This window comes from Apostichopus japonicus, chromosome 3 (genome assembly GCF_037975245.1).
Source record: "Apostichopus japonicus isolate 1M-3 chromosome 3, ASM3797524v1, whole genome shotgun sequence".
NCBI lineage: Eukaryota > Metazoa > Echinodermata > Holothuroidea > Aspidochirotida > Stichopodidae > Apostichopus > Apostichopus japonicus.
Genome location: NC_092563.1, coordinates 3951911 through 3976533, shown reverse-complemented (window position 1 = coordinate 3976533; position 24623 = coordinate 3951911). Strand labels below are relative to the sequence as shown.

General features: G+C 35.0%; 2 protein-coding genes across 6 annotated transcripts in view; both read right to left on the bottom strand.

Annotated features, from left to right (window-relative positions):
• Positions 1-233: 233 nt before the first annotated feature.
• LOC139960616 (uncharacterized) lies at positions 234-7132 on the bottom strand. 4 transcript variants are annotated; one of them, XM_071959102.1, is made up of 9 exons: positions 6956-7132; positions 5718-5979; positions 5075-5124; positions 4435-4490; positions 3812-4024; positions 3081-3176; positions 2267-2308; positions 1448-1562; positions 234-760 (listed from the first exon to the last, which is right to left on the bottom strand). In XM_071959102.1, the coding sequence occupies exons 2-9, from the start codon at positions 5867-5869 to the stop codon at positions 411-413; spliced, it is 1074 nt and encodes a 357-aa protein (XP_071815203.1). In that variant the 5' UTR covers positions 5870-5979; positions 6956-7132; the 3' UTR covers positions 234-410. The 4 variants fall into 4 exon arrangements, with proteins under 4 accessions (XP_071815203.1, XP_071815200.1, XP_071815198.1 ...); XM_071959099.1 differs by having other exon boundaries at positions 6830-7131; XM_071959097.1 differs by lacking the exon at positions 6956-7132 and adding an exon at positions 6502-6788.
• Positions 7133-7602: 470 nt separating this feature from the next.
• LOC139960603 (tRNA-dihydrouridine(20) synthase [NAD(P)+]-like) overlaps positions 7603-24623 on the bottom strand; it is a 19103-nt gene continuing 2082 nt past the window's right edge. Inside the window, exons 4-13 of one of the 2 annotated variants that reach the window (XM_071959090.1) lie at positions 23757-23892; positions 23061-23169; positions 22408-22473; positions 21073-21230; positions 12546-12714; positions 12187-12308; positions 11224-11373; positions 10663-10750; positions 9895-9968; positions 7603-9281 (exon numbers count right to left, since the gene is read on the bottom strand). In XM_071959090.1, the coding sequence (XP_071815191.1) occupies positions 9206-9281; positions 9895-9968; positions 10663-10750; positions 11224-11373; positions 12187-12308; positions 12546-12714; positions 21073-21230; positions 22408-22473; positions 23061-23169; positions 23757-23892 (1148 nt within the window). In that variant the 3' untranslated portion in view covers positions 7603-9205. The remainder of the gene's footprint in view (positions 9282-9894; positions 9969-10662; positions 10751-11223; positions 11374-12186; positions 12309-12545; positions 12715-21072; positions 21231-22407; positions 22474-23060; positions 23170-23756; positions 23893-24623) is intronic. The other variant, XM_071959082.1, reaches the window with a different exon arrangement.

The window sequence follows — 24623 nt, the reverse complement described above, 5'->3', positions numbered from 1 at the left end:
CCATATCGTGTCACCATAACTATTTCATCACCATTCAACATATTATATTATTCACACCTTGATAAGGGAGATGTCACATATTGTACTAGCATAGCGCCATCCTTATGTTAATCTGTTAATATGTTATCACCGATACCCAGAGGCAATACACGTGCAGTTATCTTAAGAACGTCTTCGTGTCTTGATTACATACACGATAAACCCCCAACCCCACTACCCCCCCCCCCCCCGCCAAAAGAAAGAAAACTTCAGCACTGTTTCAACATAGAGCACCATTTTGCATCCAGGCAAATAACAAATTTCCACCCCCCTAGACCCTCCTTATGAAGACACAATATCTTATCCTCCCAGCACAAAAATGGTGGTTTCACCCCCTGACAGTCAACCACTCCACTCAAAAAAACATCATGTTATACAGCACCAGTGTTTGATATTCCTAATTTCTGTTGTAATAATTTAGTAGTTTTCTTAAAATCCTCCTCCATTCTTTTAATATTTCTCAGTTCCTCTGCCACAGAGTCCTCCATGGAGATGGGACCTTTCTTCCAAGCTCTCTCTGATTCTTCCTCATTTTCATTACTGTCTAATGAATATTCATCTTCTCCATACTCTTGTCTGGGATGAGTTTGCTCTGTTAATCTGCTCTTGGTGGCTGGGGAATCAGACTTCCCTCTATCTCTTTGAGATTTGGTCTTCCCAGAGAGAGGACGTGTGGTTTCATATTTCAGGGGTCTTTCACCTTTTATAGCTGTTTTGACAACTGGATGGAAAAAAAAGCAAACAAAACTAACAATTAAGACCAAAGAAACATTTATGAAAAATATGAGATATTATCTTTTTAAAGCCCTTTCTTAACTAATTCTAGACTTGAAAATGACATTGCAAATAACCTCAATGGCTGTTGTTTACTGAAAACAATTTGAATGGTATTAAAATCAACATTTGATTCGGAACACTTGATGCAAGCTGGAATATTGGACATTGAATTAACATCTACAGTTTTAGCAGGGTCGCAATTAACTTGCAAAGACAATGATATGTAATGTATACAACAAGCACATCTTGTTCAATTTTCAAATTTAATTTGAAGAAGAATAATGAACTTATCTAACGAAGTGATGAACAGTTGAAAAACTAAATGTATTCATGTACATTAATTTTCAATAAGAAGAAGAAAAAATGGGGAGGGGTATTGAATGAGAGGTTATCTAGAATCTGACTCGTAAACAAATTATCTATATACAATAATAAATATGAAGACGATTTAACCAGACAGCTGAAGCTAAACTTCTGCTTACATCTGGAAGATATCGTTGTTTGATGCTCCATTGTAAACAAGACAGTCTGAAGATTTGTAACAAATCCAAAATCACATCACACTGGAACTATATATTTTTAACAATGTTTTAACAAAGTATGATAAAACATCACCCTGCAAATTATTTACCTGCACTTCTCGGTCTTGCTCGTTGAGCATCAGCTTTCTTCAAATGTTGAGCACTCACTGGTCGTCTTGTCTTAGACTTATTACTCAACTCATCGGGCACGGCAAACAGTTTGGACTGGAGGCAAGAATGTTATTTATACATTACTGCTAAAGATTCATTTCTGAAGGTTAAAATAATTGACCAGCTTGGATTCAACTGTCCTGGATGATGAATGTTAAAATTTAAAGAAAACAACAAAATAAATAAAGTGATAAACAATGTTAGTAACGTCAGCTTACTTAAAACAGATGCAATACTATAAACAAGTAAATGGTTTCGACTAGACGTGATTTTGGACAACCAATATGCGAGCCTTCCTCCTTGATAGGAATAACCTTGATATTCATACTACTAACCTTTCAAAAGATCAGGCTTGCCATGCGGCCTTTTAATTTCTTTGGTAGTATTAAAGTTACCTGTTTGGCAGACCACAATGAAGTGACTACTACACATTTCTCCTTCTTAAGTAGTGCATAGTTTTGTTCCTGGGAAATTTTAAACATATATAGGGCACTGAAGGGGCAACTGATCTATGAACAGACATATATCTAGTTTGCTAATTAAGAGTGGAAACAACCTGTTCACATATTTTGTATGAGATGAGTATTATATTTCTTTCAAATAGTTTCATCAGAAATGATCAATGAAAAAATCAGATCAGAAATGAACAATAGATTGATATTAATGGGCAGGACATCTTCCCTGTATTCTTTTACCAGTAAGATCTTTTTTGTTGTTGAATAAACCTGTTTTTCTTATATATTACACCCATTAATTACCTTGTTGTTGTTCCTTTGAGATTCTTTTTCTGTCCTCTTGGCCTGTGTATGTATGAAAAAGAGAAAAGCATTTTAAGGAACTGCAAGGAACATCATGTACATCAGATAACGTATATTAAAATGGGTGAGTTGACATTCAGTATTCTTGATCATTACTATCAGCCAGCTTTGTAGTACTCAAAGAGCACTAGTACCCAAATTAGTTTTTTCCCCAATACTTGTACTCGCATGATAAAGTACTATGAAAGCAATAACTCATTCATCATTCAGCTTTCAAAATTCAGATGCTAAAATGATTTACTGCAAGTAACATCTCTACTGTTATACAGAAATGAGTGTAATACTATCATTACAACAGGAACTGTGTGATATCACAAACAAATACCATAACAGACTGGAGACATTCAAACTCGAATGTTTGTGGTTTTGCAAAGGCTGGTAAGGTACCATGCAAAAAGATGGGATGCTGCAGCATCACTGCAGCTAGACGGTGATAATCTCTATTATCTGATATACATTCAGCCTTGCTTCCAAGGGGGTGTGTGGTAGCTACAGCTTTTCCATATGACACAGTGCTGCATAAAGTATCATATACAGCGATGCCATCGCAGTTGAAATGTTTCACAATACAGAGTACGTAACTCGCATATATATAAGTATATAATGTATATCATATTATATTTACATAGATAACAAAACTATCACAGACAAAGTAAATATACCTTTTCAAGCATTGGCTGAACATTACATTACATTTATACAACTCCACTCGGGAGTCCATTCAAGATATAACAATGATACACAATATAATTACCTTCATATCATTGCCAGGATATAGAAACTCCACTAAAGATGAAGCAGATTCTTCTGTGCTTGTTTGGTAAGAACCAGGGTTAGTAAGAAAGAAACTCTGTAAAGCAATCATTGAATGTTTAATTACCTTATGATTGCGATTATCAATAAAATCGGTTGGAATAAAACTTAACCAAAGCGTTATGATATGTAAAATAAAATTCACTGAATATTGTCACATTAATTTTTCTTTAAATAATATGTATAACATATTTTGACAGTCACCTCGATTTGTTTGTAAATATGATCTTCGTGGGTGAAGCTCTGTCGGACCATGGTCCTTTAATACATCTGGTTTCTTTGTGCGGTTCACTCTTTCTCTTTTTATTGTTGATTAATTTTTGTTAACATTCAAGCCGTCGACGTTTTACTCGTTGGTTTATTGATTTATTTTATTACAAGCACAGTGCTCTTTGTACATTTTCTTTATCACATAACTGTTTTGCAAAATATTCTGAACAGTAACATGGCTAGGATAGCAGTTTTGGGTTATTAACTAACATTTGGTGTATGATTGAACAGAAAACGTTTAGCATCATGCAGCCACAGAGACAATACCTGGCACATCAACAAGTACCGTGCATGTTACAATTATCTTTTGTTGCACATGCTTCAAATTTATTGTTTATTTTCCTCACTTAAAAATCCTTGCTTAATCTGATGACAACATGACAAGAACTGCTCTTCACTTACTGGTTTCTTCAGCTCAGCTTGTTGATGATGTTTCAAAGGCACCGTCGGTGGACTGTTCAGGATATCTGTATGATGATGAAGTTGAACATCTAGAAAGTCTTGTCTCTGTTGTAGCCGTTTCTTTGCTAGAGCTAGTGCATGTTCCTCTAGTTGACGGTAGTGCTGATTCAACAGGCCAACTGTAAGCATAGCCCAGTGGTGGACTGCCTTAGACTGTACCAAAGATTAAAAAACGTTTTCTAAGGGTGATACTATAATAAGCAAAAGGAGGAGGGGAATGGGTGGGGGGCAGGAGGAGGAAGAGGCATGAATAAAGGACAATTGAAGAATTTTATACATTCAAAATGATTACATTATCCTACAAAAGTATATATACATCATAGATTTTATACAATTTGGGGTTACTAATTCCTGACAAAGATTTCGGGCCAACAAATTTGGTATATCTTCAAACGACATTATATCCATTGAAGAATTAAAATTTGATGAATTTGTCAGATTTTGCAATACTAGAATATCTAGTACTTTCATCTTCATCAAGCACACAAAAATTACCCATGAAAAACTACAATCATTGCAGATTTCTGGTAATGTGAGAAAATATGAGATTTATGGATGCATACCTTGTAGACTGCAGTCACTGCTTCAGCTTCTTGTTGGAAGATGGGAGGTGCCACGCCTGTAAATAAGTTGACATGTGGTATACATACTACTACATAAAGAATACATACTGGTACATTAAAGCAGTGACTGAAAAAAATGTAAGTAAATGAACAATGGAAAACTGAATATGAAATATTATGAACAATGCAATTGAGCAGAGAACTTTTAATAATGTTTTGGTTCTTTTCCATAAACTTAAAATTCAACAAAGTAAAATCTACATTCAACATTTTTCAGTTCCTCACATAATTATTAAACAATTCCGTGATGCCTATGGTCCAACTAACCACATATCACAGCAGATGCCAGTTAACTTTTTTGAAATGTTATCAGAAATGTTGAGAGCCAGTTCGGGGTCCCAGGGACAATTTTGGTCACTTTTTACACTCTTCACGTTTACTATTATAGAAGTGAGAATACACATTCTTTACCACACGTTTGCCCATATTAACTAATTGTTCCTGGCTTCAGGGGGCTGCATCCCCCTGACACACCACTCTTCGATGCGAATCTTTGTCCAAATCAAACCTGATCTTTCTTCATGCTTTCATACTAGTTCAATGGCCTGTAAAGAATTCAAATGTAAATAGTAATTCTTACCTGCAATATTTGCAACATGCACAGAGGCTGCTTTATCTCCAGACCATGCCCTGGAAAAGAATTTAAGACATCTTACATTACATTTGATCATGAGTTCCTTTGATTTTAGGGAAACATTCAATCACCTTTTAGTCTAGTGTCTCCTTCATGTTTTCAAGAGGTCACCTTGGAATTATGCGACAATCAACCACTATTAGAATTATTTGCAAGAGGTAAGGGTGATTGCTTCTTTAGCCTCACAGTTCAAATTCATAGAAATGCAAAACAATATTATATAACAATGACAGCATGTTTTTCATCTATGATTATTATATCTCTCACTATGTCACATCAAAATTCTGTCCTATTTTCAATCATATCAGTATTTGTTATTAATTGGCATGTTTGTTGACCATGGAAAATGGAGGGTAGCTAAAAGACACCTAATGCTACTTTCCAGGTGTGATCTCTCCAGCATAAAGTTGTTGCTACAGCATATTTGTTATGTCTCACAATAATAATTTGTTAATGCTTTATCATTTCTATCATTCCACCCTAAATGTCCAGTCATCGATTTTTTTCCCCTTCATTATTTGAAATTTTTGGGAAAATTTATTTCCACCAGGCAGTGACTAATGAGTTACTATGAGGGCCATAACATTACCTTCTTACAAGCATTATCAGACAATTGAGTTGATCTTTAGCTCTCTGTGTTTCAGCCTGACTCTCCAATAATTCTTGTCTCATGGTTGCGATGGCTTCTCTGAATGCTCGATTGTCTCTTGAAGCACTGCTAGTTCTTGCATGGCGATTCATGGTTGTATACTCCCACTGGTAAACTGCTGTCCAGAAAAGAATATCATTGCATTGCCATAACGCGATACCAATGCAAATGAGTTTGCTGAAACTATCGTGCTTTTCAGCACCTGAAAAAAGAAAGAGGAAAAGGAGAAATGTGTACATAACTCATCTAAAATGTGCATTAGTGTTTGAATAACTGTACTGGTGAGAAGATGAACGAGAGGGGTCTAAGGAAGTGGTGTGTTCCTTACCCATTGAGAAATTTTGTAAGTGCAACTGAGATTACTTGCAAAATGGTGCTATCATTTCTTACCTATGTGATCCATCGTTTGATCAAACTCTTTCAGTCACAGTGCTCTATGCGAGGAAGTATTTCCCTAACTTGCGCGTATATTGAATGAAATAATTCTTGAAAGTGCCTCAAAATACAAATCATGTTTTCTTGTTTCACTGTAGCAACTTTATTGTTTACCATTTGACTGATGAACTCTAAACTAGTGTCTATCAGTGCAGCTATCGTACAAATGTAAAACAAGTTAGGGGACATGCGAAGTTACCATACACTACCAATGTAACTTTGAGTGTTATAAACTCTAGCCTAACTGCCATTTGGAAGCACCTCCAGTAGCTACAGCCCTGTTCGTTACCTTCATCACATTCGAGACTTTGTTCTGTCCCCAGGGAAAATATCGTTCTTTCCAATTCTCTTATATTTAGCCATTTTTTTCCCTCAAAATTTCGCATAACTGGTACGTCGGCAAAACTATGTGGAAGCAGTACCTCGATCGGTCTTGAGCCTACGTCCAACTCGTCACATTTTAATGTTTAATGGTTAACTGTAGGCCTATTTTGCATTCATTCGAGTAGTCGTTAAAATTAAACCCTTATAATAGAGGCTAAAATACTTTTACCAATTAACCAGTGCGAAATGTATTATTTATACACCCTAGCAACGGGACGCTCAACTTTACTTACTTAGGCTAGAGAACTACTGCAACTTTTACGTTAGGCTAGGTCCTAACGTTAGGCCAAATGAGGAACCTGGTTAAGGAAGAATATTTTGGAGCGTCTGTGCTGTATTCTTCAAAACGGGTTGTTAACCTTCATGCAAGAGAGATGGAGTAATTAAATTCGCATCCGGTTCTTTCGTTAGATCTATGAACAGAAATCTAGTACTTAGGTATGATTTTCTGAGTTTTTCTCATTGAACACCGATGTCAAAGTATACGGAATATCCAGTACTGCGTCGGTACCGCAGTGCAGTGCGTACGTACGGTGTGGGTGGCATTGATGTGAATACGGGCTAGTGTAAGTTCAAGTGGCCTTCGTGAACGTTACTACTACTAGACCAGATTCATGAATAAGGTTGTTTGCTCTCTCGGGTTGTTAGCAATAGATTATTAAGAGAAACGTTTCATGGGAGTAAAGGGAAGATGGGGGGGGGGGGGGCTGGAGGGATCGAGCAAAGCAAAACCTAATTAGGGGAGGGGGTGGTGGTGTTTTTTTGTCTTACTATCTTAGGTCCCCAGAGGATATTAATATGGTAGATCATTCCATTTAAAAATATTAGATTATAAAAGTTAGTTTTCTTTTTTTCAGCTCTAGAGAACAAATGTTTACAATGTCACACATGAAATGTAGATTGGCCTTCACATTATTAAATTTGTATAAAGTTAAATTAAATAACGGTAAAATAATCCAATGCTATAAAAGAAAAGCAAGTAACAACAAACCAAAAAGGACACAGAAAGTTTCTTTAATATCATATATTATGCAAGTCTTATTTGTGCTATTCCAGCATACTTTAACATGTCTTCCACTATTATATGCTAATTGCACGCTTTCAAAGATCTGATCCAAAGTGCTTTATACCCAAAGTCAACACCCACTGACACAGGACTACTAGACTAAGGAAATGGGTCAATTACTGCAATACAGTTTATTACTCCTGAGGTATTACCTTACAATGTGTTTGCTGCCCTCATTAGCATAGTCTCAGTAACACTATCATTTCTAGTTCACAATGACTTAATTAAGGCTTTGGTTTAGATTATCTTCAACACAGCTATACATTTCACTATTAATTGTTTTGTATGATTGATGCAGGCAAAACATGATCAGGGGCATTGAGGGCCCAGGCTTAGAACAATTATGCCACCTTTTTCAAATATTTATCAAAATAAGTATAAATGAAAATGAGAATACCTTTATTCTTCATCTCATGTTTTCTTAAAGCAAACCATGAATACATATTTTGCAATCACAGCTTCTCATCCCGTAATCTAATCACTGAGTTTGTTTACTTAGATATACAGTTTAAAAGCAACAGTTTGGCCAAGATACACAGTCTTATAAAGGTAACAGTTTTAGCGACTTTATCATCATATGTAAAAGTGATATCTCCAAGGGTTGTACTGCACATAGGCTTACTTTCCATACTAACAGCATTTGGCCCAGTGACAGAGCACTAGAGCCTAAGCTGTAACATGCAACTAGTGTTTTTGATTCCACATAAATTGGTAATAAAGGGAAATATAATAGTTCTAAAACCACTTTTTAGTTGTTTCTGGAGAGAGTCATGATAGTTTGTCATCATGGCTCATATTGTTAACATTTTCAGATAAAATGCTCATTTTCATGGCAGATTCACGTTTACCCTATTAAGTAAACAAACTATATGTGATTGCGTATCTGCTTAGGGTATGCTCAAACTTTATAAATTTCTGATTGAGAGATGTCAAAATTGTATTCAGATTCAGAGTCCAATGGGAAAAGTTCTCAAGGAGTAAGATTAAACGGTTCACAATTTGAAGATGCTTTATGCCCATATTCATACCCTTTGGCTTACTACGTTTGTTCTCCAATTTTTACCAAAACTTGTAGATAAACATAGCCAACATTTACATCATAAATATAAATTATCCATACCATTCAACCTTTCCATCCCAACCCCAATACCAGGATACTTTTCTTTAGATCACCATTGTCCTTCAATATTTCACTCCCACCATTTCTTGTCCCTTAATAGTAAGGACATAGTTTGCTATATCAAAGCAGAATGAAACTCCTTTTCTAAGAATCTTCGTCTCATGTAATGAGAGTTTCCCTACTGTAGACTCTCTTCTTTTCGTTTTCCTAGTGATCCTTTGTATACTTAAATATGATTGCATTTCCACTGCTCCTCAAAACTGATATTAGCGGCACCATCTCCGTTTCTTGTTCCTTGTCATATCCAACCATTTTATCTCCATCCATCTATCAAGCCCTCTCTCCAAGACTCTAAGACAAACTGCAGCAAACTGCAACAAACTCCTTTCTTGATAAGTATCATATCCAACCATCTTATCTCTGTCAATCAATCAAGCTCTCCAAGACTCTGAGACAAACTGCAGCAGAAGCGTGCTCAGCGGCCCGCTTGCTTCTTTCCCTACGGAGAAGAAGACGCCAGACTTATTGAATTTGGTTAAGCTTTACAACATTTAATCAGAGCAATGCAAACGTAACAACTAGTAAATATTGTAATCGAATAGTGTGAATGAATCGTTGCAATGCATTTCATTCATCTAATCAGTTAACAAGACAATTAGACAGACATGAAACTGTACTAAACCTCCCTCCCAGTCCCCACCCCTGCCCCACCCTCACCCTCCTTCTCCCTGTCTCTTCCACTAATCAACACTCTTGGTACAAAAGGTCTAGCATAAATTTGAGCAACTGCATGTTTCAAGTCAGTTATTTCTTATTTGACTGAAATATCTGTAAAATGGGTAAATATGACAAGACAGCTGCAAGGTCATAAAAATTATTAACTTCTGTTAAAACAGATGACTATCGGAATCACAAGGATGATGCAGGATGGGGTTTGGGGAAGGGATGAAGGATGAAGCCTACCCAACCTTCATGGAGACTACTTAACCTGTGTTCTGGCTGGATTTCCCTCCCTCCCCCCACCCACACCTCCCAACCCTCAGCAGCCAAACACATACACATGATAATCCCATGAGGTATCAAGGACAAAAGGTTTTAAGAGAATATATTACCATGCTATAGATCTGTACATGTCACCATTAACTGTCACTGTACTCTGAAAACTTCTGTCTGGTTGCCTTTCTTCCTATTAAATTATTAAAAATAAATCAAAACAAGGAAATATAAGAAATCAACAATATAATCTATGTTTGTTTTTTTCAAGAATGATCAACCTACCGTAGGGCTCACCCCTCTGTATAGACATCTGCAGTTCTATGTCCGATGTGACATTCTCTTAATATCAAATTATATCACATAATGACTACCTGCAAAACTAGCCCCTCAGCTTAGACAATTTAGTCTACACAGCAATATACTTATGAAACTGCTGCCTGTAGTGAAATCATTTGCTGTTATTTGGGAGGCAATTCCCCTTTCTCCTATATCTGGTGCTCTGCAGATTTTCTTAACTATACCATTTTTTTTTACCCATATGTTTACTGCTTTAGAAGCACTTTTGTCACCCTGAATTGCTCACAAAATGACTGCAACTGGATAAAAATAAGACTATGCTTTCAAAACAAGTAAATGTCTGATTTCTTCCAATCCTCAACATTGCACATAGAATTTTTAGTATCAAACTGTATCAAATATTTTCAAAATTGCTCTCAAAATGCTGCTTCAGTCTTCTTGATCTCTGAGGAAACCTGTCAATGATACCTGTATCCTGTTTTCCACACAATCTTGATGATTACACTTGCTAATTAAAAATGTCCTCTATAGTTTACTAGGATTTTTAAAGAAATATCTAGCATCATAGTTGGGCAAAAATCACTTACAGTTGTAAACTCTGGTTTAGGCCACCTACGATGATTGCAAAGTTCAAACAGCTTGATCTTTGGAAATTTAGCACCTTCATAGTCTTTCCTTAAAGAAAGTAAAAACAAGAGAGAAAATAAATCCTGTTTGTTAACATCAGATATATATATAAGTAAATGTTGAAAGTTTACACAAACAAGCAAATCTCGAGCACGATGAGGTTCTCGTTTTAAAGAAATCTATCACCTCATTAACCTAAGAAGAAACGTTACAATTTTTGTCAAGAGAAGGCAAGAAGAACATCAACGAGGCGATTGCCATTTAGGATTGTGGCTAATGTTTGTTCAAACAATGAACGAACGAACCTTATGTCAAATCAACTGAAGCTGTGTTTAATTGTGTATAAGAGCTTATGATAAAGAATCATGTACACAAGCATGCCTCAATCTTGAAACTGTAAAATTTGTTACTGGAAACTATTAATGTGTAGCTTTTCTTGCAGTCATATGAATAATTTTATTTCACAAATTCTAAAAAAAAAAAAAAAATATTTATATATATATCTATTTGTTAAGACTAACTTCACATATGGAGCATGAAGTAGATGGAGCATAGCGCCATCGCTTAACTTTCTTCTCTTTACTGTCAACCTGCCGTCATCTTTTGCCCTGATAAGCTCCGTCTGTTTAGCTGTAGTTTTACTACAATAGTCCTCCACGTCCCAAATTGCACTGAATAAATAAAATGCAATAAAGAAAATAAGAGTCATGTTTTGCTGTTCATAGGTGTTTTACCTTAAGAAATGTATAAGTTTATTAACACTTAAATATGTGTTTTACAAACATTGCGTATATTAAAATAGAATTGTCTAGCACAAGTTTGCTCTCTAGTATGCAACAGTTTTGTCATAGGAAATATGTATTTGATATGTAATTGCAATACATCATAAGAACACTGACATAGGATCCGAGAGATCCTATTTTCACTCACATATCGCTAATTAGCCATTAACTAATTACTTTAACAAAAGCATCACTGAGACAAATATTGTTTAAAGAAATGAACAAACTGTTTTTATTATTTTAAACAAAACTTTCAAAGCTGACAGTAGACGATGAGCTACAATGCGGTAGGCTTATATTGCTTACTATCAGAATCAATGTAAGATACTGCTTAAAAGAATACACACATTTGTAATGCAAAAAGCAGGCTCTTTTATATCCTTCACAATCTTTCGAACAATCCAATCTTTCAAATTGCTACTTCAAACCATGTATAGACGTAATACAATGTATCGACATAACAGAGAAAAGCATCTTTTCAAACAGCTTATATTTTTTGCCATCAATGAATCTCCTTAGGTTCCTTTTGACGAATTTGTAAACACCTTGAACAACTAATGTACAGACTACTAATCAAATAAATTTGCCAAAACAGTGACAATGCTTTAATGACCCCACAACCCCCACCCCCCACCCACACCCCTTCCCATCTCCTAATAGCTTGCACTGCAACACAACCACCCATACAAGTTGAAAACTCACCAGATTTCCTTGGTTGACTTTGCTTTAAGCAGAGCCATGCCTTGTTCTGTTTCCATGGTTTCATGAAGTACTTGCTGTATGCAGTACTTAGTGTTCTGGTATGGATTAGCATAATCAATAGCCTACCAAACAAAGAGCAAAGATTAGTTATGGTATGGCATCATTGTCAAAATTAAAATTCTTTTTATTTCCTATGCAAAACAATATAGTACTAACAATTTATTTGATGTGATGCATGACAAAGGAGAGGCAATGCTTATCAGTGACCAAAACAACTGGTTATTTTGTGTCTCAGGTCGACCCCTCCCCCAATGCCTCCCTCCCCTGGTACCCACACTTTTCAATGATAATGTACTCACATATTTAAGGTAATCTTTGATAACTCTATCTGCTGGGAACATCCCTTCTCTTCTAAATACGGATAAATTCCACTGAGCTTCCCTCGCTATCATGACTGACGATGCTGCAGTCCGAGCTTTGAACTTTTCAACGTCTTCAAATGATGTGATGATATCTTTCGATCCTCCACTGTAGCGAGAGAAACAAATAGTGGTGATGAAGTCAAAGTCACCCTCAGAATGTAAAGGGGAACATTAACAGAAAACAACTGGTTGCAAGGCTGTTAGAAAAGAAGTCTTCCAATTAGACTGAACTGGAATGGAATCATTCTTCTTTATCACGATGTGAATGTTAAAGACAGCAAAATGCCCCTTAAACAAGTTTGCCGAAACTTCCAACTTCAATAAGGTGGTCCAGACAAATGGATGGGCAAATGATGAGGGCAGTAGACCGGAATAGGTTGGTCACCCAGAGAGAACAGTGAGTGCTAACAGGTTTACCAAGTGCTCTAGACATGGTAGGATGAGAGTGCAGTTGTTATGAGGAGACAGGGAATTGATGGGTGAAATAAATGGGTAAATAAACTCAAAATAGCCTCAATTTTCAAATTTTACACCTTGTTTACTGTCATCTCCAGAGTATCTGTCCTACTTTAGATGTACAGATTGCATATCTTCAAAGCAAGCCCAAGCTGACCATACAGGGAAAATAAATTTGACGATGAAAATCTGCAGGAGTGCACTTCTGTAAACTCTAACCAAGTATCGATACATTTTGAGGGTCAGATTTGAGTAAACATTATCTTTATGAGAGAACCACAAAGGACAATTCTCTTCAAACTTATTAAACACACCATCCTCTCTCTATACACATTTTACACACCATATAAATTTTATACACAACATACAATTTTAATATACACACCATATATTTCACACACAACACACATTTTATACACAACATACATTTTACAGTTTTACAAATACCATACATTTTATACACAACACTCATTTTACGTTAATTTTAAAACAGTTAAAACACTTTATACAAAACATCCAAACCCAAATCTCAGGATTGACATTCTAAACCCATTCAACCATTCTGGGGAATACGTATATACCATGCAGCACTACCAGTCCACTATGACAAAACAAACTATATATAGATATGTCTAATTTGGCAGATTTCAGTAACCTGAGATAACTACAGTGGCAGAAGATTCATAAAGGCTGAACATTGAATTTCACTGTTCTGTTTAAGAAGTTCTGGGAAATCACATTTTATGAGTTCTCAATGAGAGAAGGCCTTGAAAATTCATGCTACTTAGTGATTTACTGACTGAATGCAAGGGGCTTTCGTAATTGCCAGTCAAAAAAAAAAGAAAAAAAGTTTGTGTTTTTGAACAGCAGAATTTAAGAAAATTTGAGAACACATGACAAGATGAGTAGAAATCATTTAACAAATCACATGATTTTCATACCTACTGTACAGAAACATTAAGAGCCTGTATCATTAGAGTGTATTATCAGCTCTCATACGCCTGCCACTAACGGATGTGCGAGTGATGTCATTTAGGAAAATTTAGGAAAACTTTATTTTAACTAGTAGAAATTGTAAGCACTTGCTTTTCTTTTTTTTGCAAGAGGCTTACAATTTTGAAATTCTAGGTCTGGAAAGTCTGAAAGCATGTAAATGACATTCCCTATCTCAATTCCACTTCCTATTGCCTTGTCAATATTACCAGACAACTAACATTTTTTTTTTTTTTTTTTTTTTTTACATTTCACAAAAATTGAGGGTTCACCACTCTATAATAGATCTAATATTATTTGCTGCTTTACTCTACCCATCAGCTCAACCAACCGGAAAAATCTCACAGAAAAAATATCAAACATCATGGCGACCAGATCCCCGCCTAGGCGGCATAAACACATGCAAAGAGGTGTGAAATTGGAAAAGAACATGGCAGCTCGTACTGTGACCTCAGGCTTAAAGGTCGCCTAGCAACCAATCACACCTTTCAAGGTCTGCATTGTGGTGTCAAATGTTAAAATCAATAATATAGCTGTACTGGTAATAAAACTGATTTACTTTCAACAGCAAAAAGACTATTAATTGGCCAAAATGATACGTGATCAATCCCTAAGCCCGCAGAAGTCCTGCCAGTAAAAACCATACAATGTGCACAATGCAAAAAAAGTACATTCAAAGATCATTCCAAAACTGACTGATTTGGTTAAAAAAGAATTGGGGGGCTTTATGAACCATCTGGAATTCAAGCTACAGAATATCAGCAAAACATAGTGATACTTCAGTATTATCATGTTGAAATATGATTAAAATAATTAATGATTTTGCTTGCAAAGGGGTAGAAAAGTTTGTGGAACACTATAGACTTTAGAGAATTCCTGCAAAGTCCAACAAAATTTTACCCCTAGCAACATATTGGACATTGAACAAAATAAGAGGTCTAAAATGCCATTTAAAAACACTTCTGTTATAAATGATTTTTGTTGAAACTTTTTTTCATAGACATTTTTCATAAGCTTTCTTAAGAGTACTTTTTATCATGAATTATAAAAGTTAAGTCCATCCAAATATTTTCTAAACCTACAACACCCGCCAACTTTTCATAACAGCAGTTCATGTGACAAGGTGGTGTTTCCAGGGAAACGGGCAAGACATACTCTACATGTCAAAGGTGCACCTAGAGTGACCTAATTTTTATTGCTCAAGCAGAAAATAAATAAAAACAATGCCAGCAAAAACCAGTGGCATCTGGGGGGGGTGGGGGGGATCGGGGATGCAGATCAGAACCCACTGATAGTACCTTGCATATCTTGCAACAGTACAAGCTTTACTGATCCTTATCAGTCAAAAGGGTTTGACTAATTTATGTTATCACCTATTTGGACTTGCTATAAAATGTGAAATACACAATATGACAATTAGGAAGGGAGATTATATTGTACATAGTTGAGCAAACTTTTACTTATAGATGAACTATACCGTGAGAAACAATTATTTCATATAAATTGATTGAAAGTTTAATACGAGAATTTAAATATTGGTAAAACAATATCAGAGAACTGACGTCTATAAAGTCAATACAAATAAATGATCTCCAATTAACAACATTTCCGATCTCTCCTTTCGAACATCCTGTCATTTAATTCATTTTATTTTGTGCATTCTATTCCATTTTATTTCATTTATTATTATTTTATTTCATCAAGGTAAAATTAAAGAATACTAATAAAATGATGTCTCCCTATCTATCTCCCTCTCTCTCTCTTTTCGATCTGACGGAAAGATTTCTTTTAGAATTTTAATTAAAAGTGATCAAATTTATCAACGACACGTAATACGAATTGGGCGTCTACGACGACAACAGCTTAGCAGAGTGGTAGACCTCGCCCATTTGCTAGTAACTAGTACTATGACTGGTGGGAACTTTGAAAACAAGCACAGCTGTGATGGTGTCAACTCTGTGCAGCTACCAACGATCTACTGTCTGTCCGTGTCAGTTCACAGATCTAGCTTTAGTAAGACATACCACTCAGCGGCTGTTAGGCGTGGCTTTCATCTGATAATTCTAAATTTCAACAGTACTTGACTCTACATGATCAACTTTTGTGCAACAGATTGCATTAATTATTACAGGAAAGATCATTTCATATTACATCAGGAGAAGAGGAAACTTTCGGAATTTTTTTATTATTTCAGATTCCTCCCTCTTTCTATGTGTTATAACACCACCCATAACGTGCTGTTTAATTCTTCTGTTCTATTTTAAACTGGACTTTTTCAATTTCAAAATTTCAAACTACTTTCGATCGGATTAAAATTCTGACAACTGATCATGGAGTACCAGGAATACTACGCTGAAGATCATCAGGTGGACGAGTATCCATCCGGCGAAATGTACCAAGAAGAAGAACCGGGACGGATGGCTGGATTCATCGATTCCATTAAAACAATCGAATCTGACATCAGAGCCAAGCTGACAGCAGCAACAGAGGAAGATGAGGAGGAGAAAGAATTAATTGAAACCGAAGAACAAGGAGAGGAACAGAGTCTATTTCAAAAGCTGACCGGGATTGAAATATCTTCGCCATTCTCTCATAATGACGAGGAGGAGAACACTAACCACACTGAAGTAAACACCCAAGAACATGAATCGGACGGTAAATCAGACAAATCTTTCTTTGATAGGCTGACTCGATTCGATGGCAAGAAAGAGGAGGGGTACAACGTGCAATCCAGCGCCATCCAGGATGACGCTGAACTGAAGGATGCGCCTAAAGTGAGCAACATGGTGGCGCTGTTCGAACAGATGAAGGGTAAGAGATCTCAAAGGAAGATATCTAAGAGCGACCGCCTGGCCATGGAAGAGATCGACGCCGAAAAGAGGAAGGCTCAAGAGCAATTTTCACGAAAACATGAAGAACCAGGATTGCTGGATAAACTTTCAAATTCTTTCTCATTCACCAGTGATGAGAAGGAGAGAGAAACCGAGCAGGAGGAGAAGGCGGAGGAAGAGGAAAAAGTCATCAAAGATGAGGAGAGTACAGGATTGCTGGATAGGTTGAGAAAATTCAGCCTTGCTACTAATCCATCCATAAATGATGAACAAGAGACCCAGGAGGTAGATGAAATATCAGAGGTAGATGAGGTATCAGAACCTTCTCTTCTTGACCAGTTTACAACGTCCATCAAGAATACCTTCACGACTGAAACCACGGAAGATGACAGCATTGGAGAAAGGATCACAGACGATGAAGATTGAATTTCAATATTTCAAAAAGTCAAGGAAAGCTGATATTTGTTTTTTTTAGTTCTTCATTGTCATTACTATGTAATAATATAAATTTCTATCGTCAAAATTATTTTAATTTGGTTACAAGATATTTGTTTTGGGTTAATATGATGTCTGACAAATGTTTGGGTAACAAAGAAATATAATAATATATTATATAATATGTTGAACTGTAAATGATGAAAACATTGGTGTGTTATCTTGAATGTAATGCCGAGTTCTAATGTCAGAACTCGGCTGAACTAGGCTGAACTCGGCTTCTCGACTTTTCAAATGTATTTACTGATGACAGTGTTTACAGTTTAATTTAGAGACAGAATGGTTGGAAATTCTATATATACATTTTTCAGGAACAAAAAACGTTCTAGAGTACTGCAAATAATATTATAGCGAATTCAATGCAGAATTTGTATGTCAGATCTCTGCTTCAAAATTCAAAAAAATTCCAGCAAATACTGAAATCCCTAAACTTTTCATTCTTCACTGGCCAGACTTTTTTACACTTTAAAGTGAAATATATTTATATTGCTAAATATGATTTCTTTCAGGAAAAATATTTTTCTGGAGGGCTGCATTGTAAGTCTGACGAAGGGTGTAACTCTAAATTACCACTTTTGGTGTGTCCAACAAACTTGGATATGGGAAAACAATAAAAGAATTATAATTCAAACAATTTTTTACAACTTCCTCAGTTAAAAGGGACAATTTGTATGTAGAATTATAATGTTGATATATAAAAATCCAAACTATGATATTTATAGATTTGTTGGTCTATTTATTGGCATAATTAGTTATGCTAAAGATTTTCATTCCAAAAGTATATAAAATTTCTGCAGTGCTCATTTTTTAAAGTTAATCTGATAACTACTTTTATCTTTCTGTTCAGACTGAAAAGTAAATATGTTGTTTTCATAAATTGTATATCAATTTACATTTTAGTTTCACATGGACAACTGTGAATCAACAACATTTGCCCTTGAAATTGTTAGAACACATGGGCATCATATTCAAGTCTTATACAGTCTTGTTTTGCTACTGCATGAATTTTGCAATTTTCATCATTTACAAATCACTAAAATCTCAAAAATTAAAAATGACTCCAACAAGTTTTATATTTATTCATCACATATAGATACAGTGACTCAAATCCATGACTTGACTTGAGAAAAATGACTGGTAAATGACTGGAATCCACCTAAACATGATGTGACTATTTATAACTCTTCATGCTTGACTCTGAGTAGATGGCTCTAATTTCTTTTTGTGTTTCGAATGTGATAGTCCAAAAATAGATCATTTCTCAAAGATCAGTAACGACTGGTACTAAACACAAGTTGCTTTTAATGGTCAGTTAGATGCCAAAAACGATTTTATTGCTGCTGACAGGTATCTTTCACTACAACCATACCAGATGAAAAATATGCCATTACATTGCTTGAATGAAAACTTAATAGTTTATTAATAAAGTCTAATTAGTAAGCTTTGACAGCAGTGACTTAAGTTTTAAGACAATTTAATTCATAACTAAGCTCTATAAATTTTAGTAAATCTAGAGTACGTTCACTACAAGATATGAAAAGATTATCAATGGCTGTTATAAATGAAGATAAATATTTTCCCTTTGAAATTGAAATCATTTTCATGCAAAACTGTCCAAAGAATTTCTTTTACAGAATTCTAGCTGTGGTTTATTATTTCATACATCATAAATATGCCTGATGCCAAATTAGTTCCAGCAGGGTCTGAATAGGTTCTCGATTCTAACCTTCTCAATTCTTACCTTGACCAATTCTTCGGCACAAATTTCCATCTTTTCAAGATCGGTTCAAGCCCTGTCTTTATTAAGTATGAGAGTTCTAAGATTATAAAATATTGTACATACAGAACTCCATTATCAAGATTATAAAAGTACATATTTATAAAATCTGTGTGAATCTTGTTAGGTATGCACTCTTCTCATTTTCCATAGTTTAACTTTTCTTTGTTAAAAAAAAAAAATTATTCATAAGTTAACACTGAGATACAACTATGAAATAAGAATCACCCAAGAATTTTTTTTTTTCTCATCATGTACATCATATCCATAGCAAGAAATATGTTAAGAGAAAGGGAAAGATATTTCAGAATTTATTACAAACACCATCGTTCATAAAAAAAAAAGCTTTACTGATGGTATCGGTGATATACCTAATGCTTTAGTCGTAAGATAACGTGCCAGTATACCATGTGCTTTAACTACACACGAAGATCTAGAGAGTGTGGTCACCTGTTAAAGAAGCTTTTTGAGATTTGGTCTGAATTTTCTTCAAACATATCAGTACTCTTACGAAATGATGGCAATTAAGCAAATTTAAGACATCCTTCTTGATATTTGTTCCCAAATAAATATAATTGAGTGAATTCAATGATTCAGTGCTCAAAATTTCGTTGGCGGGACACTCTGTGGCTTTGCCAAGCCCTCGGGATAATTTGTGTTCAGCTTTCATGCATGTTAGAGTTTACCGGTGTGTTTACCCCATATATTGTTTCTGGCGAGGGTTTTGACAGCATCACTTCAATAGAATGTAATAAGTATTGTGTAAAACGCACTACAAATGATTTGACAGACTCCTGACGTAAATTGCACAATTTTTAACACTAAATGCAGACATCTGTCGTTGGAAAGCAGCTAAAATGGCAGCCTCTCTGGGTTAACAATTTTCATGATAATATTCAGGTGGATGAGTTGTTATATCAGGTTTCAATTTTGTACTTTTAATATATTTTCATTTACGTTGTTTTTAACTAAAAGAAATAATTCTACGTACATGTCGCTATATATATTATCATGGTGGTGGTTATCAAACCTCAAGTTCATTCTATTCACCCTTACATAATTAATATATATACAGTTACTATAAGTTACACAATTATGAATTGAAAATGAATGTGAGATAAGCCTATTGTCAGGATATTATATAGAAATGATAGATGCTTATACCAGATACAATCCTTATTGGTTTCTTTGTTCATTTATGAAGCACACTGGTTGACTTAAAATGGGTCAGAAAGGATTTACAGTGGGTTGCAAGTTGGGAACAAAAATTCCAAAAATTCATTGATATAAAGCAAAGCTTCCAATGTAATCTACAGTATAAACTTTACCCCTGTCACATACATGTTATTCGTTTCCCACGTTTTAAATTTGTGTTAGCTGTCATTTACTAAGTTTCAGTCAATGTGCAGTCAATTGCAATAATATCAGTCCCTGTGCAGTTTAATCATCAATAAGTAAATAATATTAATAGGACGATTTTAGGTCTTGAAAGTTGATGTAGCCTAGGAAACTGACAATATAAGCTCCATGTTAAAAGAGAGCAGGTTACCACTATGAAGTGCCTGTAGTCAGTCAATAATATGCCAGATCTGCTAGATTGTTTGTCTTGGTCTAAAGCTTACAAAGCTGACTCCCAGATTGTGACTGCCTCATCTCGTACTTCCTTAACACAACAGAAGCCATTGTGACCCCATACCACAATTCTAAAAATTTTATATCAGAATTCATAAAAATCTGGTCCATCACAAAACAAACTTTGCTTCAAGACTCCTCATGCTTATGTGAAATTTCTTAAATGGATCCTACAAACAACTTCTAAACCCCCAAACAGACACATTTCACTTGAAAGGAAGGTAAGATATATTAGAGTCAATATCCCAATACAACGTTCTGATACAGCAAAATGACTTACTTTGCGATAAGAGGAATGGAAATATTCTCAGCGATGGCTCTTATGACATCACAATGCACCGGATGCTGGGGGCGCTCTTCCTTCATCCTTCCATGGACGGCCAAAGCTGCTACTCCGGTACCCTCTATTAGTTTCACTAAAGATAAACTATCCTCCAGCTATTGGTATAAGATTGAAAAATTTAGAATTTTACAAAAAGTTTTGTTTTCTCATTGCGACTTAAAAACAAACCAAAGCTAAAGAAGGGGCAACAAAATGTATAAGTATAGTATAATACATACAAAACAATATGACTATTTACTTGTCCTCCACATCTTTCTCATCCTCATCCCCCTCACACCCCCCCCCCCACTCCCTCCAACATTTTTAACTATGGCCTATCACTTTTAAATTTCAAAGAATTGTTCTGAATCAAAAAGTTGAGAGTTGTGAGATTTGCCCTAAATTTACCTGTAAACATAAAGCAAAGGTACTAGTAGATTAAAGTTTGTATAGAATATTATAAAACTAATGTACAGCAAAAACTAGTTTATAATAATATTACCACCATAGTAGGATGGATACATCTTCAAAAACAAACTAAACATAAGTCCACTCATATAAAAAATATGAATATACAAATTCCCCTGAGATTGCAAAATATCACTTTGAAGTAGAAAAGCCTTATAAATGAGTTTTTTTTAAGTGCACCATTGTTGGCAAAGTCCTTTTCTGCAAGATTGTGACACAAAATGATCATTTTTGACATACTAGTCCTATGTTAATGTCTCATAGATTTCCTTATTATACACATCTCACAATTCATTAAGGCCATTATGAATGGACAATTTTAAATTTTGAAGCATCTCTATCAATTTTGATGAATTCTTGATATTTGTGGAAAAATTCCAATAGGCCTTCACTCAATTCAATTCAATTCACTTCAAAGCCAATTGCAGTTTATAATGTTGTTTGTTGCACTTCATATATTACACAGATGTCTTGAAAATACCTTCGCATACAAGAATCCAAAATGAATTGAAAATCCTAAGACTTAAATACAAATTTTGAAGAAAATATCAAAGAAGTAGATTGATTATTAAAAACGACATTGGTATTGCTCAAAATCTGCTAGAAAGACTACAAATGGCCCCTTATGAATAAAAATTGAAAAAAAAAGCCATGTCTCTGCCATTTGCAAATCGTTTTTCTTCACCAAGACTATAAGACATTTTATTTCTTAACTTAGCCCATCTCACTACAGGGAGGCAAAATGGAAGATCTTAACGTCCTAGATAGAATGTTGGAAACTAGACAGCCTCAGAAGTCACAAAAAAACTGTGCACAAATAGTTACCTTTGGTAGAATCCTTATCTTGCAAGTTATAGGCAACTTACAACCCTGTACTAAAGTTGTCAAAATCTGCAATTAAAGGGAAAATTTTACAATTTTATTTTTTGGCAATCTGTGATGTGTGTTCTTTTAAACATTTCAAACTTGTGGTGCAAATTAGGTGATATTTTGTGAATGCATACATCTGGCAACATCAGAGTGGATGCTGTCACCATGGAAACTCAGCTGAATTTTTTTTCTTTATAGTATTTAACACACTTACTCACAAAGTAAAATGATATTTCTAGAAAAATTGCATTCTGATGAAATTCTAATTACAGAGATCCTTAACAGGATAAAAAAAACAGGAGCATTGTAATAAAAACATAAAGCTTTCGAAGAGCATTTGCCATTACGACATCACAGACCACACACTGTTACCCACTCCACAGAAGAATCCAGTGTTTAGCCAGTAAAACTAGGTTTCCAGTCGATCAACCATGTCTTGAATTAGGGACTAAATATTGAGATGTGGTTTATGACAAACAGTATGGAATATATTTTTTTCCATATAACTGTCAAAATGTCTGTTTCCTGAATATCTCTTCAAAGGTTCTTTCAGGACAACTTTGACAAGGGCTTCAATTTGCAACATTTTGCAAAGGTAATGAACCAACCTGTTTAATCTTCTCTGGGTGTTGTAGTAATGCTGCCCCCATTCCACCTTTAGTAGAGTAATCCTTTGGACAACCCATATTGACATCTATTCCAGCGACATCATTTTCCCTATGAAAGAGACAGCAAATGAAGACGATGATAACAAACACTTGGGACACTCTTTAAAACAATTATAGCTAATTTTTCAATCTATTTAATATGTCCACAATAGCATAACTACAGTACGTACAATCTTCCTTCAGTTGGTCAAATATACATGTTTTGATTCTCCTTACCAGATAAATAAATATGGTAGCCAAAAAACGCAGATTAGATAACAGCACTATAAATAGTAACAAAGAACGGAAAATAGTTTCAAAGAACTGAAAATCATAGCAAGGAACAAAAAAACGGTATCTGCAAAATATAGCGGGTCTTTAAAAATAAGAAATAAAATCAATGAAATGTTAATAGTCTCAAGGAATTTAAGCAATAATAGAGCATTGGGGGTGAGGGGGGGGGGGGGGGAAGGATGCCAAAAGGCATCCACTTCTAGGCAATGAAGCGTTTCAATTACACAAAGTGAATGACAAAACTATGCAATATGAGTTCATGCGTTACTATTGAACTAGTTCTATGTTATAGCAAATTGCTAAATCCTCATAAATTTTATGAATAAATGAAATGGTTGAAATAACATAAATGAATTAACATACACCATCTTAGCAGCTTTCAGGGCTCGCTCTGGATCTGCTGTACCCATCTGAAAGACAACACGATCCTTTTCTTTCTTGCAAGTCCTAAACACCGGTAGATCATCAACCTCTACAAAATCAACTGTACCCAGAACATCTGCAATATGAAACATGAGAGATAATTTACTAAAATGAAATTTCACAATGAAGTTTGATAAACAAAGGATCAGAATAAAGGATTAACTAGTATCACAAGACAAGAAGGATTCCTAAGAATTATCACAGCCATTAATACAATTCAAAATGTCTCCTTCAATGTTGATAACAACAACATACAGTAAATCATCGTCTCCTACTCTGTTGCCAAAACTATGATCAAAACTATCATACTTTACCAAACCTATCAAGCTCAAAAATATTGCAAAATGTATCCTCCAACATTGACAACAACAAGATACAGTTCATCAGCTTTTCCTTTTCTGATGCCAAACTATGATTAAAACTATCATATTTGCCAAAACTACAAAGAATTTGCTCAGAGAAGCTTCTAATTAGTCAAACCAAGATACTCATCACCATTTTCCACTAAATGATTAACCAGCAAGTAATGAATGATGCTCGTATTCAATTCTAAACATTTCATCGACTGAACAAATCAATATTAATCACAGACAAAGAGGTTCATCAGATTTTTTGGCCATTTCTGTTCTCTTTGCAATGAAACTTCGGTAATCATGTTTTTGAACTATGTTGTTATGGGATTTGAGTATCAATATTAACATAAAAAACCAAAACCAATACCAACTGAAAAAGCCTGCACTTTACCCATTGATTATTAAAGTAACACACAATAGAAGTAAATGCAATGGTGTTGAGTATATACTCTAG

Bases quoted from the DNA above. Each gene is read 5' to 3' on its own strand.
- LOC139960616 (XM_071959097.1), bottom strand. From the start codon at position 6,598: ATGCGAAATTTTGAGGGAAAAAAATGGCTAAATATAAGAGAATTGGAA. The intron at 5,125-5,717 runs GTAATGTTATGG...ATTCTTTTCCAG, and splicing joins CTGATAATGCTTGTAAGAAG to GGCATGGTCTGGAGATAAAG. The intron at 2,309-3,080 runs GTAATTATATTG...ATACATACACAG, and splicing joins ATCCTGGCAATGATATGAAG to GCCAAGAGGACAGAAAAAGA.